The sequence below is a fragment of the Eumetopias jubatus genome, unplaced genomic scaffold (genome assembly GCF_037043125.1).
Source record: "Eumetopias jubatus isolate StellerSeaLion01/CBP00866 unplaced genomic scaffold, mEumJub1_p1.0 scaffold_12, whole genome shotgun sequence".
NCBI lineage: Eukaryota > Metazoa > Chordata > Mammalia > Carnivora > Otariidae > Eumetopias > Eumetopias jubatus.
In genome coordinates, this window is record NW_028274818.1 from 103,742,920 (window position 1) to 103,757,168 (window position 14,249).

At 56.4% G+C, this 14,249-nt stretch overlaps 1 protein-coding gene across 2 annotated transcripts; it reads right to left on the bottom strand.

Moving 5' to 3' along the window:
- Positions 1–67: 67 nt before the first annotated feature.
- Positions 68–9,436, bottom strand: SLC12A9 (solute carrier family 12 member 9). Of its 2 annotated transcripts, none has more exons than XM_028110292.2 (14): positions 9,325–9,436; positions 8,362–8,581; positions 7,998–8,132; positions 7,418–7,549; positions 6,743–7,051; positions 5,994–6,101; positions 5,749–5,860; positions 5,013–5,170; positions 4,812–4,894; positions 4,518–4,642; positions 4,137–4,329; positions 3,790–3,964; positions 3,400–3,546; positions 68–1,366 (listed from the first exon to the last, which is right to left on the bottom strand). In XM_028110292.2, the coding sequence occupies exons 2-14, from the start codon at positions 8,540–8,542 to the stop codon at positions 474–476; spliced, it is 2,751 nt and encodes a 916-aa protein (XP_027966093.2). In that variant the 5' UTR covers positions 8,543–8,581; positions 9,325–9,436; the 3' UTR covers positions 68–473. The 2 variants fall into 2 exon arrangements, with proteins under 2 accessions (XP_027966093.2, XP_027966092.2); XM_028110291.2 differs by having other exon boundaries at positions 9,321–9,436.
- Positions 9,437–14,249: the final 4,813 nt, after the last annotated feature.

The window sequence follows — 14,249 nt, forward strand, 5'->3', positions numbered from 1 at the left end:
CCCATACAAGGTCTCTCCCTCTTCCTGCCCCACCTACCCCTCCCCGCCAGCAGTGCTCAGTCAGCCCTTAGTGTTTCGGTCTTTTATTCACGTTCAGCGGTTAGAAAAATAAAACAACAAAAACATCACAACCTCAGGGGTCTGCGAATCTGTTGGGCGAGGGGAGACTGAGGTAGCTGAGAGTCAAAGCAGAGACCCAGCCTCCATCAAGGCACCAGTGAAGGGAGGGAGGCCAGTGGGGAGGGCTGCTGGCTTCCTCCCCCAGCGTGGTGGGGACGGGACCGCTGTCCTGCATGAGTGCCCTGAAGCCCCTCTCCCAGGGACAGATGGATGCCCAGCCCAGGATCCCCTAGTCCTTCCACCAGGCTCCACACCCCACATGCAGCGCAGGCGGGAGGCTGCCCTTCCCTTCCACATCCACTAATCAAGGTGGGTCCCTAGACCCAGGCACCCTCTGCTTCAGGCCCCGGGCATCAGAGATCAGTGCAAGTGACGGGGGTGACACCATGAATGAGCAGCGTGGGGCCCAGATCACGGGTCAGAGTCTCCAGCAGCGCCAGGTAGCGAGTATAGCGGGCAGCATCGGCTGGCGGCCGAGGCAGGTACAGGAAAGTGAGGGCCGTGGCAGGCCCACCCTCGCCATCCCCACCCTCAGGCCCCCCAGGCCCTCCTCCTCGGCTGCACCCCTGCTGGGCCCGAACTAGGGCGTTGGCACTGCTCGCCAGGGCCTCTGCCTCGGCCTCTCCCCGCCTGCCGTTCACAAAGTCCCCTTCCTCCTCCTCCTCCTCGGGCTCCCCAGACCCAGCCCCCTCGCCCCACACCACCTCCTGCACTTCGGCCCTGATCCTCAGCTGGCTCAGCAGTGCCCGAAGCCGCCCCTCAGCCGCCCCGGGGGCCTCTCGAGGCCCCAGGCACAAGAAGATCCGGAGCCGGGCGCTATGCCAAGCAGGCACCATGCCCAAGATGGTTGCCATCTGCAGCAGGAAAAGGCCACACACATCCACATAGCCAGGCCCACCCCGGGGCCGCAGCAGGTTGAGGGGCCAAACGTCCACATGATGTGGCGGAGAGGTGCCCCCAGACCCCCGGCTCAGCCGCTCAGGGGGCAGCGCTCCACAAGCCCGGGCCAGGACCACATTCTTGTTCATCTTGAGGGCATCTGCCACCGTGGCCACATAGTCCTGGGGACTCAGAGCCCGGGGGCTCCCAGGAGCCCGGGGTGGAGGAAACAGGGAGCTCAGGGCTGGGGACCCGCCCTCCTGGATGCCATCAGCAGCCTCAGAGAAAGCCGGGTCTGTCAGGAAGTGGTCCTGGGGTGCAGCATCATCGTAGAAACCCAGGACCAACGTGTTGGGCTTCATGCCACCTGGGGGCAGAGAAGGGGAGGTGGGAAGGAACCAACAGGAATCAGACTCGCAGGCCAAGTTTACCCCACGCTAATATGCACCCACTCAGACACGCTGACAGCGACACACGTCAGCCATCAGGTATGGCCTTCGCACCATGCTTGGGCTCTCCCGGCAACGTTTCGCACGTTTGCATAATGACTTTTAGTTTTCCCAAATGCTTTTGCATGCATTTATTTGTTGCATCTACATGACTAATCTCCCCCACTTAAATACAAGGCGAAAGTTCGCCTCAGCAGCGATTCTTCTTAACTAATGAGCACTTCCTGTCCACGGCAGTAGGATGCCTCCGCTCCAAGCTCCTAGCTGCACACCTTTTTCGTGATGGAGATGAGGGTCTGACTGCACTGGCAGACCAGACCCCCTGAGTAGGCAACAGTCAAGCTCATGGCCTCAATCCCCAGGGAAAGGGCACCCCAGCCTCTGCTGGGGGAGGATGAGAACTGGCCTGATCTGTTCCTACCACTGCAGGGCCCTAATGATGGCAGGTCCAAAGCCTGGTCCCCGGGGAAGAAACAGCTACCATCTGCACACACTAACCAAGGGCGAGGTCCTGTTGAAAACACTTTGTGTTTTAACTCATCTGATTCTTGAAGCAACACTATGAGGTAGGGACTCTTTACTCATCCTTTTCACAGATAAGCAACCTGAGGCACAAAGCAGTGAAGTCACTTGCCCCAAGGCTCACAGTCAGAAGATACTGGGGTCCGCAGGTAAACACAAGGTACCCAGCACCAGAGCCTATTCTCTGAGCCTCTGACCCGTGTGTGTGTGTGTGTGTGTGTGTGTGTGTGTGTGTGTGTGTGTGTGTGTGCACGCGTGTAGCAAACACAATGCCCCAAGTCCCTACTGACAGTTCCTGGCTTTTAAATTTTTGAACAACCAATGTGAAATTGGATAGCCTCCCCCCCATGCCCACTTTAACAGGGCTGAATTTACAGAAAAACTCTGAGATCGTGTCTAAGGCTTATTTCTCGTGAAACAGACGGGTTGCTCAAAATCCACCAGTAAATCAAGTTCTGCACTCCAGGAGGACTTACTATTTGGAGGAAATCCTTTCCCTTCATTTGAATCATTTTTCTGAGGATAAATGTGGCAGAAAGTAGTGGTCTCCCGGCATGGTTTCCCCCACAGAGGGTGGGGCTGAGGAGACACCAAGCTCTCTAACAATGCTTGACAACAGCCCAAAACACCTGTGCAGGTGTGAACTCCAGCCGATCTTGCAAATGAAACTAGTCACCCCTTCCTGAGCATCATCCAGGGTTCTGATTTACACTGAACAGGATATTGTCCAACACTTGAACCTGAGCCAGAGCTAAGTGGAGAAGGGAGTATGCACTCAGGGAGGGGGCTGACACCCGCCTCGGATTGAGAAAGAAGATGGCAGCTCAGCACGGGTTTGCAGGAAGCTGGGGTGCGAGGCTGGAGGCCTCGGCACTAAGGCAGGGTAACAAAGCAGGGAATCGAACACTCACTCAGAAAGCATCAGCCCCACACACCCTCTGCATCCTCTGAAGTCTCTGGAGGCCAATGTCACACCACCCCTTCCTTCTCCGCCCCTTCCAAGCCCCAGCTGAGATACCATCTTGTCACCGGCCACATCAGTGCATAGCGGTCATGAAGTCGGATGTCTGGAAACCATCTGCCCTAGATTTGATGGAGCAGCCCCCCAGCCTCAAATAATTCTCCCACTGTCCCCAGACACACAACGTGGTCTTCAGAGCCTGTGCCCTAATGTTGGGGACAGGGAAAAAAAAAAAAAAACAATGTCAGTGGCACCCATCTCCAGTCCATCCAAGAATCAGATGAGTCCCCGGGTGTCAGGACTTTCACACCATCTGTTATCTTTGAACTTGAGCGCTGCATCTTATCTGGACTAGACCCTGAGTTCCTTTCGGAGTTTGCAGTTTGTGGTTTACTCTCTGGGGGACGGTAGCAGAGATTGAAAGGGGCCACAGAGGGAGCTGAGGGGACCCAGGGAGGAGTAGCTCACCAAGACCAGAGATCCGCAGCAGATGCTGAGCCCCCTGGCGCACAGAGGACGAGAGGGTAAGGTCCACAAAGGCCTTCACTTGGGCTCTGTCCACCAGGCTCAGCCATGCCCCATACTGGGGCTGCACAGGGTCAGAGGGCAGGCAGTCTGCAGAGAAGGGAGGCAGCAGATGAGAGCCAAACCCATGTACTTTTCTCCTAGAATCCAAATCCCCAATGGGCCAAAGAAAGAGGTCTGAGCAGGGCTCTGGCTGGTTGGAAGCGTCATCGGGGAAGAAGCATGAGGCCTCTGGACCCAAAGAACACAAAGAGCATCTGAGGAGAGAGGGAGAAGGAAGCTGGGGAGGGAACGGGAGGGGGGGCGGGGGGGGACGTGGGGGGCGCGACTCACCAAGGTCTCCCAGGGTGACGTGGCCCAGTACGTAGAGGCCCCCCTTCTTGAGCTGGTTGGCCAGCCGCAGCAGAGGCAGTGCACCCCGGGGGTTCCCCACCAGGAGCAGCAGCTGGGGCCGCCAGAACTTCACGTGATCCTTCCGGACATCCAGCCGGAGCAGGTACTTTCGCACCTGGGAGCAGGGGTAAGGTGTGGAGAGGAAGGGCTCAAGCGGGCAGCCCCACTCACCACCTCTTGGACAAGAACCCTGACTCCAGCCACGGCACAAGGAGGCCTATTTGGTGGGGGGCGGGGGGTTCCCAGACTGCCTCCCCCACTCCCCACCCTCCTCCGAGCCCCCCAACCTGGTGGAAAAGCAAGGCCTGGCTGACGTAGCCCCAGCTGCTGGGGCCTCCTCGAGCTGTGAGCAGGGCGGAAAGCAGGCCCATGAGAAGCAGGGAACCACCGGCGGCCCCAGGGCTGATGAGGAACATCATGAGCAGGCAGGAGGCCACCCCCAGCAAGCAGGTATGCCAGGAGAACAGGCTGAAGGTGGGGCTGGGGGTGGGGGAGAGAAGGAAGGGCACTCAGGGGCGACCGCTCCACTCCGTCTCCAGCCTCAGCAACCCCCGCCTCCAGCCTCAGCCCCCCTCCAGCCTCAGCCCCCCTCCCCCCCCTCCCCCCGGGGCCTGAGTCCTTCCGATTCCTCCCTCTTTGTCTCTGGGGACACAGGCATCTTCTCTCACCGGAAGTTGGGGGCCGAGGCCCACTCCAGGCTCAGGCAGGACAGGTCCACCGCAGCATAGGCCACCAAGTAGAAGACAGTGACCACAGCGGCCAATGTGTTCAGCTTCCCGGCCAAGAGCACCAGCTAGACAAGGACCCAGAGGCTGGGCGTTCGTGCATCCCCCGCTAAACACCAACGCATCCTGCCTTTGTCATTCACTCTCCCAGCCCAAGGCTAAGCCCCTCCTGGTCCTGGGAGCAGAACCAGGCGGGGCTTAGGGGAAGGGGAAGGACAGCTTGAAAGGAAGGCTTACCTGCACTAGGCCCCAAGAATAAAGCACAGCTCCCCAGGGGTTCCCTGTTCGGGACACAACCTTGGCCGGCGCCAAGATCACTCCTGTGCAAACAGAAACGCAACGGACACATCAGCCTGGGCCAAGTGGAGACCAAGACAGACACGGGGGAGCAGGGAAGGTGTGTGCTCAGAACCGGGCAAGGAGCAGGGGACGGCGCACCAAAGAGGTCATCCTGAGCCAGAGCGTGGAGAATGCGAGAGGCCCCGATGAGTGAGCTCATGGAGGCTGAGAGCGCCGTGGCGTAGATCCCAATCAGCACCAGTGGGGGCCACAGGCTGATGGCGCGAAAGAACCCGTAGTCCTCCTGCAGCAGGGTCCTGGGGGGGGGGAGAGCAGGACGTAGATACCACACTTGCATCCTTCCCAGGGCCGCCGTGAGAAAAGTGCTCTGACTCTACGTGAGGGTGAGGAGCTGGGTAGTCCTGGGTATTCTCAACTGACCCAGCCCTGATCTCAAAGCCCATTGTAATACATCATGTGTGCCCGGAGGGGAAAGACATGGTATTCCCTGGTTCTCATTGCGCTGCTTTGGGTTTAATCACATGGTAGACATTCCTAACAGTATCTGCACAAGAATCCAAATATTTACAGAAATACAAATTGATTAGAAAACCATCCCCCACCACCCCCAAACCAAACGCTACAACAGTCCCAGGAACACAGCGAATACTGGCTACAGGCTGGCGATCGGCATTTAGCCAGCTATCCCCATCGGTGGTGGCGGCACTTCCTTCTCTCTCCCTGTGGGAGAAACAGTCTTCGTGTTCCCTGCATCCCGACAACAGGGGTACCTGCCCCGCCAGCCTGGGATGCGCTGGGTGATCCCGGTGTGGCAGCCTTGTTCCATGACCCCCTCCACCCCCTCGAGGGCCAGGCTGGCCCCCTCCCCTGGCACCTGTCACAGGTGAAGCTGGAGAGGAAGAAAAGCAGAGTGTAGATGAAGAAGGTGTAGGTGACAGCGACGATGGTGCCCAGAGGAATGGCCCGGCTGGGGTCCTTCAGCTCCCCTGGAGGGAGAGGAGCAGAAGGGCAGAGGTCAGCCCTCCACCATCCCCTACATCCCGGAGCCCTCAGCACTCCCACAGGGGCACACAGGGTGGCCGCCCCACACCCCAGGGGGCGGCGGGCAGAGGCTCTCACCTGACATGTTCGCCCCCGCCATGATGCCCGTGCAGCCGTTAAAAAGGACAGCAAAGACGCTGGCAAAGGTCATCATGGCCCCCGTGGTGTAGTCCTTGGCGTAGCCAGCTGAGGGATGGTTCCCAGGAAGAAGAGGGCGTCGGTATCCCTCACAGGGATCCGGGCATCTTGGCCCTGCCAGCCTCTCGCCACATGCCCCAAACCCCCGCGCCTCCCCCACTACCCTCCCCAAGACCCCAGCCCTGACCGGCCACAGGCCCTGGCTCAGCTGGCCTCATCACCTCCATTCCCCTACCCCTGCCCCCATTCTCCTCATTCCTCCCTCCAGGCCTTCGTCCTTGCTCCTTCCTGAGACACCTTCCCTCTGGCTCCTACCTGAAATCCCCAGCCTCCCCCCTCCCTGTCTCCCTGCACACACCGGGACCATCCCCAGATGACCCCTCACCTGACTCTCATCCACTTGAATCATTCTTGGTCTTATTGTGTGATTTAATTGTTTCCTGAATGCCCTTTTTATCTCTCTAACTAAAAAAATTCCTCTAAGGCAGGATCGGTCTCGTGGTCGTGCTGGCGCCCCACTGGGCCAGACACACTGGCCAGATGCTAAATGACCTGCACTGTTCAGAGATCTGACCTCCTGCCCCTGAGTCTCTCTGACGTCTGTTCTTATCCAGGGATTCCAAGGGCCCAGCTCCCTCACAGGCTTGCCCCTTGCCCCAAGGACCCTGTCGCCCCTGTGCCCAGCTCACCACCCAAGTTGGCCTTCAGAGTGCTGCTGTTGAAGCCAGTGAAGTGGCCGACCTGGGGCGGCAGGGAGGAGCCATTGGGGCCGGGCCAAGGGGTCAAGGGGATGCTCCTGGGCCCCACAGCCACAAAGCTGACGAGCACGGAGGCCAGGGATCCAGAGACCAGCAGGAACGTGAGGAAGGAGGCGCGGGCATAGAGGCCAGCCCCCAGTGTGCAGACCCCACCCACAAGGCCCAGCAACAGGGAGCCATAGAGCAGGCTCCAGCCATAGCCCTGGGGCAGAACCTGAAGTCCACTGGACCCCGTGGAGTCTACAAAGAGGAAGGAAGAGAGTTAGAAGACCAGACCCCCAGGAGGGATCCCAACCATGAATCAAAGCAGGAACAAACCCCCTCTTTGGCCCCACTGTCCTCCGGCATCCTACCCCTCCCTGCTGGATAGCACCAGTCTTGCTCTGTTGATTTTAGGGGTGCTAGCCTGGGCTTCCCCAACCAGACGGTAAGCTGCCTGTGGGCCAGGACCATCTTTCAGATGTCCCCAGGAGGCGGGAAACACAGGAGGCACCCAAGAAAGCCAAGCTAATGGACCACGCAGCCCTTCTTCTAGAGAGGGCTCTCTCCTTTGTGACCCTGGAATCCCAGACCCCGCAAACCCGCAGAGCCGCCTGGAGCACAGACCAGCCCCGAAGACATCGAGCACGGCCTCCACCAGCCCCAGGAGGGAGACGGCACAGCCACAGACGTTAGCCAGGTAGAACATGAGGCCAATGCTGCCCCCAACCTCAGGCCCCAGGGTCCTGCTGATCATAACTAAAAGTGGAAGGAGGGGGTGAGTGTTAAGGGAAAAGAGAGCGAAATGGAGCAGGAAGAAGGGTCTGGGCACAAAGCACTCTGCAGCCCTGTCTCCCTGCACACACCAGGACCGTCCCCAGTGTCAAGTTGGCCCAGCGCAGCCACTCCCAAGCCACGTGGCTTTACACAAGTCATTAATACTCTTGAGCTCCAAGTTCCTCAACTGTAAAATGAACGACCGAATTGACAAAGACTGTTGGGAGAACCACAATGACAGCTGGGAAGCACCTGGTGGACAGGAGACTAGCACTAACATACATGTAAGGCCATGTTGGTCACCTTCCCTATATCGGCCTGCCTGCTGAACATTCATTAGAACTTGCCTCTCTCTTGCCCTGTCCCGGCCCCATCTCCTCCCTACAAGACAGAAAAGCCCAGACCCCAGTCCATCACTGTTGGAGGATACAGTAGGCGCCACCCCCCCGCACAGCTCCGTTGGTGGCGATGGCACAGACAGAGAGGACGGTGAGCGCCAGGATGAAGTAGGCGACCAGGAGCATGGCCAAAGCCTGTAGCAGCCCAGCATGGCCCACCACGAACCCTGGGACAGGAGTGGCAAAGCAGGTCAGAGGGTGGCTCATGCATCCCACCACCACACTGGTCATCAGCATCAGTTACCTGCAGGGCAGAGCTAAACACAAGGCCATGGGGAGCCCTCTCCCCAAGCTCTTCATCCACCCACTTTTCCCAGGACCCTTCCCCCACCTCATCCCAGCCCCACCCCTCCCTCACCCCACTGCACCCCTGAGGAGGCCCCACACGCCACTCACCAATCCTCAAAAAGACAACTATACTGAACATGGACAGGACCGTGGGCACCACCACACCCAGGAAAGTGGAGAGCTTCCGGGCAGATGCCCCTCCAGGACCCCCGGCCCCATTGGCAGAGAAGGCAGCCCCCTCATCCCCCAGGAGCCGGTAGGCCAGCAGAGGAGAGTTCTCACTGGCCATGGCAGAGAGCAGGCAGAAGCCACCAGTGGGTTATGAGGCCTGCAAAAGACAGTTTCCTTCATGGAAAGCAGCTCCACGGAGCCCCTCAAAAACATCTCTAACCAAACACCTGGAAACTTCCCCAAAAGGGAGAGCAGCAAGAACTCACCAGCAACTCAGAGAGTTCGTGAGGGGCACACTGGTCCTTGCCACTTCTCAGGACAATGGCAGACTCCACACCCTTAGCATTTGGGTACCAAATCCCCTCCCAGCTCCCGGGGACCCCCCCCCAATATCCCTGAGACTAAGGATGGCAATGGCTCTGAGAAGGGGCAAAGCTACTCTCCCTTTTCAACTAGCAGTGCAAGAGGAAACAAATCCCCCAAAAAGGGAAGTGAGTTCTGGGCAGGAGGCCCTCCTCACTCCCTCCTCCGGTGTCCTGAGCTGTCCCCCTCCCAACTCCCTCAAGCAATCACCTCACCCATGGCAACGAGAAATTTCCAAATCTTCCAAAGCCCCGTCCTCCATCAATTCTCTCTCTCAACCCATCTCAAACCAGCTCCTCTCCCCCTAGCCTCACCAGATTCCTCCCACCAACACGAGGCGCCCTGCAATCTCGACCACCCACTCGACTACCAAAACAAAGACTCAGGCCAGCAACAGAAGGTGGGTCCTCCTCCCCCCACCCCGCCCCGGTTCCTGCCCACTTTCTCCCCGGGAGGGTTGGAGGGGGCCGAGATCCGCTTCTCTCCGGCCAGGCGCATCCCCACAGCTCGGGAGAGGCAGGGCGCTCACTCACCCACCCGGAGGACGCAGCCGCCCGGGGGCGATCCCCGAGAGCCGGAGGGGGTCTGCTACGGGCCGAGGGGGCGCGGGTGCCGGAAAAGCCAGCTGCAGCTACCGGGATGCCAGGCCCGGAGCCCGCCCCCCCAGCCCACGCACCCCATTGGTCCCCGGGCCCAGCCCCGCCCCGTGGGCGCGCCCATGAAGCCCCGCCCCCTTCGGGCTCGGGGGTCCGGCGAGGCGCCGGCTCCCACTCCACGTGCACCCGGGATGCTTCCCTAGGTCGCCCCTGAGGGCACGGTGTAGGCCACCGCTCCTAAGGCGCCCATCACCCCGATGCAAACAAGTGCCCGCTGTGCGGGTGGACCCCAATCCGAGCTCGCGGAGGCGCCCGGAGGAGCCACCACTGAAAGGGGCGTGCGGTGACCGCGGAAGGCCACTGCAGGTGGGCGGGGCCGTGACACCTGGCCCAGGTGCGTCGTCGGGAACGCAGGGCCGCGTCGCTCGGCGCCTTCCGAAGTCCTCTTCCTCCAGCCTCTCGAATCCCGGGAACGTCTCTAACCCTAGAGCCTCAGCCCTCACCCCCAAGGAGGTCCGCCCCTCGCGGCCGGTTCCTCCCACCGGCTGCGCTCTCCGCGTCCGCCATCGGAGGGAGCCATCGGCCGCTGATCCCGGCGAGCTCTGGCTGCACAGGCCACCGTCAGTCCGCAACGTCCTCCTGCGGCTTTCATGCCTCCCTGCTAGGTGTTGTCCCCTCGAGCAGAGATGACAGGACTTGTGAGCTTCCGGAAGATGGGATTTTCCCCCCCTCCTCACTCTTTACGGGTACCATCAACATGAGCACCACCTGGCACCGTTTCCTCATCTGTAAAATGGGGATTAACTAGAACCCTGCATAAGGTTGCTATGAGAGGGTTCGATGAACTAATGGGCACTTGAAAACACTGGCTAAACGTACAGTAAGTCGTTTGCATACACTATATATGCATAAGCACTTTGTGAGGTAGATGCTTCATTAGGAAACTGAAGCTGGGAGGGCTTCCTTAATCAGTTTCTAATCTCGATAAAGTCCTTTGTGGCTACAATGTCACTTGAGCCTCAGGAAACGAACACCGTTATTACTGCCTCTGGTCTTTGGCTGTAGATTATCTGCAACATTCCCGTAGGAGAACCGGATCAAAGCGGCCCAAATGTGGCTTTGCCAGGGAGAGGTCTCATGAACAGCTGAACTGTGGCATTTTCAGTGGTCATCTGTGCTGCCCACGACGGAGTTTGGTTCGTGGATCTTTCCCACACCATCCTGTCATGGCTTTTGATGATTTCAATATCCATACCGATGAGACTTTCAACACCCTGGTGTGGCAGTTGCTTGAACTCCATAGATCAGCACAGATTTCACCCTCCACAATCCCCAATGGTTATGCCCAGACTTTGTCCTTGCCAGTAAATGACTGCAGCCCCTCCTCCTTTCTGTTCCCCTTTTCTGGTATGCCTGCCAAGGAAAAAATTAATCTGACACTGGTTAAAATGGTAAGGAAGACTTTATTCAGGACTCTTGTAATAGGTGTCCAGACTATCACAATAGGGGAGAGAGATGGGGCTCTTCTCCAAATACAGCAAATGCAGCTGGGGATTTATAGCCAACAAGCAGAATGAGGGAGTCAGTGATGAGTAATTACCAAGAGGAAATACCAAGACTAGGGGGATTCTAACTTAGGATTCTTGCTGAGGGCAGGCTAGGGTGATCAGATATCAAGGGTGGGGAAGATGCTCCCTAAACTGGGCTAGGCAGGCCCAGCAAGGACGGGGGCCAAGGTAGAGGCCAAGTCCGAAGAGGGCTCAGAGAAGGCTGACTGAAGTTTGGTCAAGGAAAGGTGCCCTGACCCCAACAACCCTCCACCTCACTGGAGTCCAATCCATTGATCCTGCCCTCTTTCCACTGTCGCCCACTCACTTCCCATCTTACCCAGCTTAAAGTTCATGGTCAGTGAAAAGCACTCCCTTGTCCCTCTCTCACTTTATTAACCTCCTGGCAAAACCACAGCCCTGCTAGATGCAACTCCCCATCTGCCCCGAGCCTGCCCAAAGCAGCTGAATATGGTTGAAGAAAACACCCAACTGTGGGAGCTCCTCTCAAATTCATGACCATGAACCTCAAGTGGGCCCTAACACCACCCAGCATTCCGACAAGATTTCTCTAGTCTGTTCACTCTCCTGCACTTCTAGATGACCTAAATCCTCACCCCTGTTCAACCCTCTGTGCTTCCTATACTGCTCTCACTCTCAGCTCAGCATCTCCCAATTCAGTGAGAACTGTGCTTCCCAATTCAGTGAGAAAAGAGAAGCCATCAGAAGAGACAAAAAGCTCCTCTCCTCCCACCACACTTCGCTGTGCCTTCCTCTTGTTATTAGGGCTGAACTAACCATGCTTCCAGCTAAGGTCAACCTGCCACTACTTCCCATTTCATCATCTTGTTTTCTTTTTGGTTGGATCACTACCATTAGTATATAAATATGATTTTTCCCCTTCTTGTCTTAAAAAGGAAAAAAAAAAGATCTTTTGAATACACTATACTCCTCCCATTATTGCTTCACTTCTTTGTTTTTGAGAGAGACAGCACATGCGCGTGCACAAGCAAGGGCCAAGTGGAGGGAGGGAGGGAGGGAGAGAGAGAGAAAGAATCTTGCGTGGGCTCCACGTGGAGCTGCCGGGCTCGATCTCACAACCCTGAGATCATAACCTGAGCTGAATTCAAGAGTTGGATGCTTAACCGACTGAGCCACCCAGGTGCCCCTCTTTGTGGTTCTTTATAGCAAAACTTTTTTTTTTTTTTTTTTAAGATTTCATTTATTTTATTTGAGAGAGTGAGTGAGAGAGAGCATGAGCAGGGGCGGGGGAAGCAGAGGGAGAACAGACTCCCAGTTGAGCGGGGCTCAATCCCAGGTCCCTGAAATCACGACCTGAGCTGAAGTCTGACGCTTAACCAACTGAGCCACTCAGGTGCCCCAAATGATTAGCATTTTTAAACAACATATTTTTTTAAGATTTTATTTATTTGACAGAGATAGCGAGATCCGGAACACAAGCAGGGGGAGTGGGAGAGGGAGAAGCAGGCTTCCTGCTGAGCAGGGAGCCCGATGCAGGGCTCGATCCCAGGACCCTGGGATCATGACCTGAGCCGAAGGCAGACGCTTAACGACTGAGCCACCCAGGCGCCCCTAAACAATAAAAGTATTTTTTGATGAAGGTATGTACATGGCTTTTAGACATAATGGTATTGTATACAATAGACTACAGTGCAGCATACACATGACTTTTATGGGCACTGGGAACCAAAAAACTGATTTGACAGGCTTTATTGTAATATTCACTTTATTGCGGTGATCTGGAACCAAACCTGTAATACCTCTGAGGTATGCCTGCGCTTGATTCCTACCTTCTCCTCCACCACTTTCCTCACTTGTCTTCTAGAGCACACTCGTGGATTTCCTCCTGCTCATTCTCTTTTGCTTCCTCATCTTAACTCCTAGGTCTCAGAGAAACAGCCAAGATGCCACTGTGAACTGGAGGCTCCATGGAAGACTGAGAGCTCAGTCCTCAGACTTCTTTTCACCATTTACACCGACTCCCTTGGTGATCTCTTCCAATCTCATAGTCTTAAACACCATCTCTATGATGGCGCCCCGAGGGTGTATCTCCAGCCCAGACCTGAGCTCCACACTATATGTCCAACAACGTATTAACACCTCTGCTTGGACTTCAAACAGGCAGCTCAAGCTTGGCATGGCCAAAATCGCCTAAACTTACTCCCACAACCTACTCCTTTCATGGTCTTCCCACCTTTCCATTTCCTTAAGTAAAAAACCTTGGAGTTATGCTTGAAATACCCTCTCACAGCCCACATCCAACCCATTAGCAATTCCTTTTGCCCCTCCTTTTATTTTTTTTAAGGTTTTATTTTTTTATTTATTTGAGAGAGAGAATGAGATAGAGAGAGAGATCATGAGGGTCAGAGGGAGAAGCAGACTCCCTGCCGAGCAGGGAGCCCGATGCGGGACTCGATTCCGGGACTCCAGGATCATGACCTGAGCCGAAGGCAGTCACTTAACCAACCGAGCCACCCAGGCGCCCCTTGCCCCTCCTTTTAAAATATAACCAGTATTGGGCACCTGGGTGGCTCAGTTGGTTGAGCGACTGACTGCCTTCGGCTCAGGTCATGATCCTGGAGTCCCGGGATCGAGTCCCGCATCGGGCTCCCGTCCCGCATCGGGCTCCCTGCTCGGCAGGGAGTCTGCTTCTCCCTCTGACCCTCTTCCCTCTCGTGCTATCTCTCATTCTCTCTCTCTCTCAAATAAATAAATAAAATCTTTAAAAATATATATGTAACCAGTATCCAACCATATCTTATCACCTTAGTCCAAGCCACCATCAGCTCTTACCTGCAATATGGCAACAACCCCCTAACTGGTCTCCTGCTTCTGCTCTTGCCCCTGCCGTCTCTTCTCAACAGAGCAGTTGGAAGGATGCTATTAAGGGGCGCCTGGCTGGCTCAGGCAGTGGAGCATGTGACTCGCTCTCAGGGTGGTAAGTTTGAGCCCCACCTTAGGTGTGACATTACTTAAAAATAAAACCTTGGGGCACCTGGGTGGCTCAGTCGGTTAAGCATCCGACTCTTGATTTCAGCTCAGGTCATGATTTCAGGATTGTGGGATCGAGCCCCGCACCGGGACTCCACAGTGGGTATGGAGCCTGCTTGGGATTCTCTCTCTGCCCCTCCCCACCTCTCCCTCTCTAAAAAATAACAAAATAAAATTTTTTTTAATGATGCTATTAAAGCAAGAATCAGTTCATGATGCTTCTTTAAAAAAAAAAAAGATTTTATTTGACAGAGAGAGACACAGCGAGAGAGGGAACACAAGCAGGGGGAGTGGGAGAGGGAGAAGT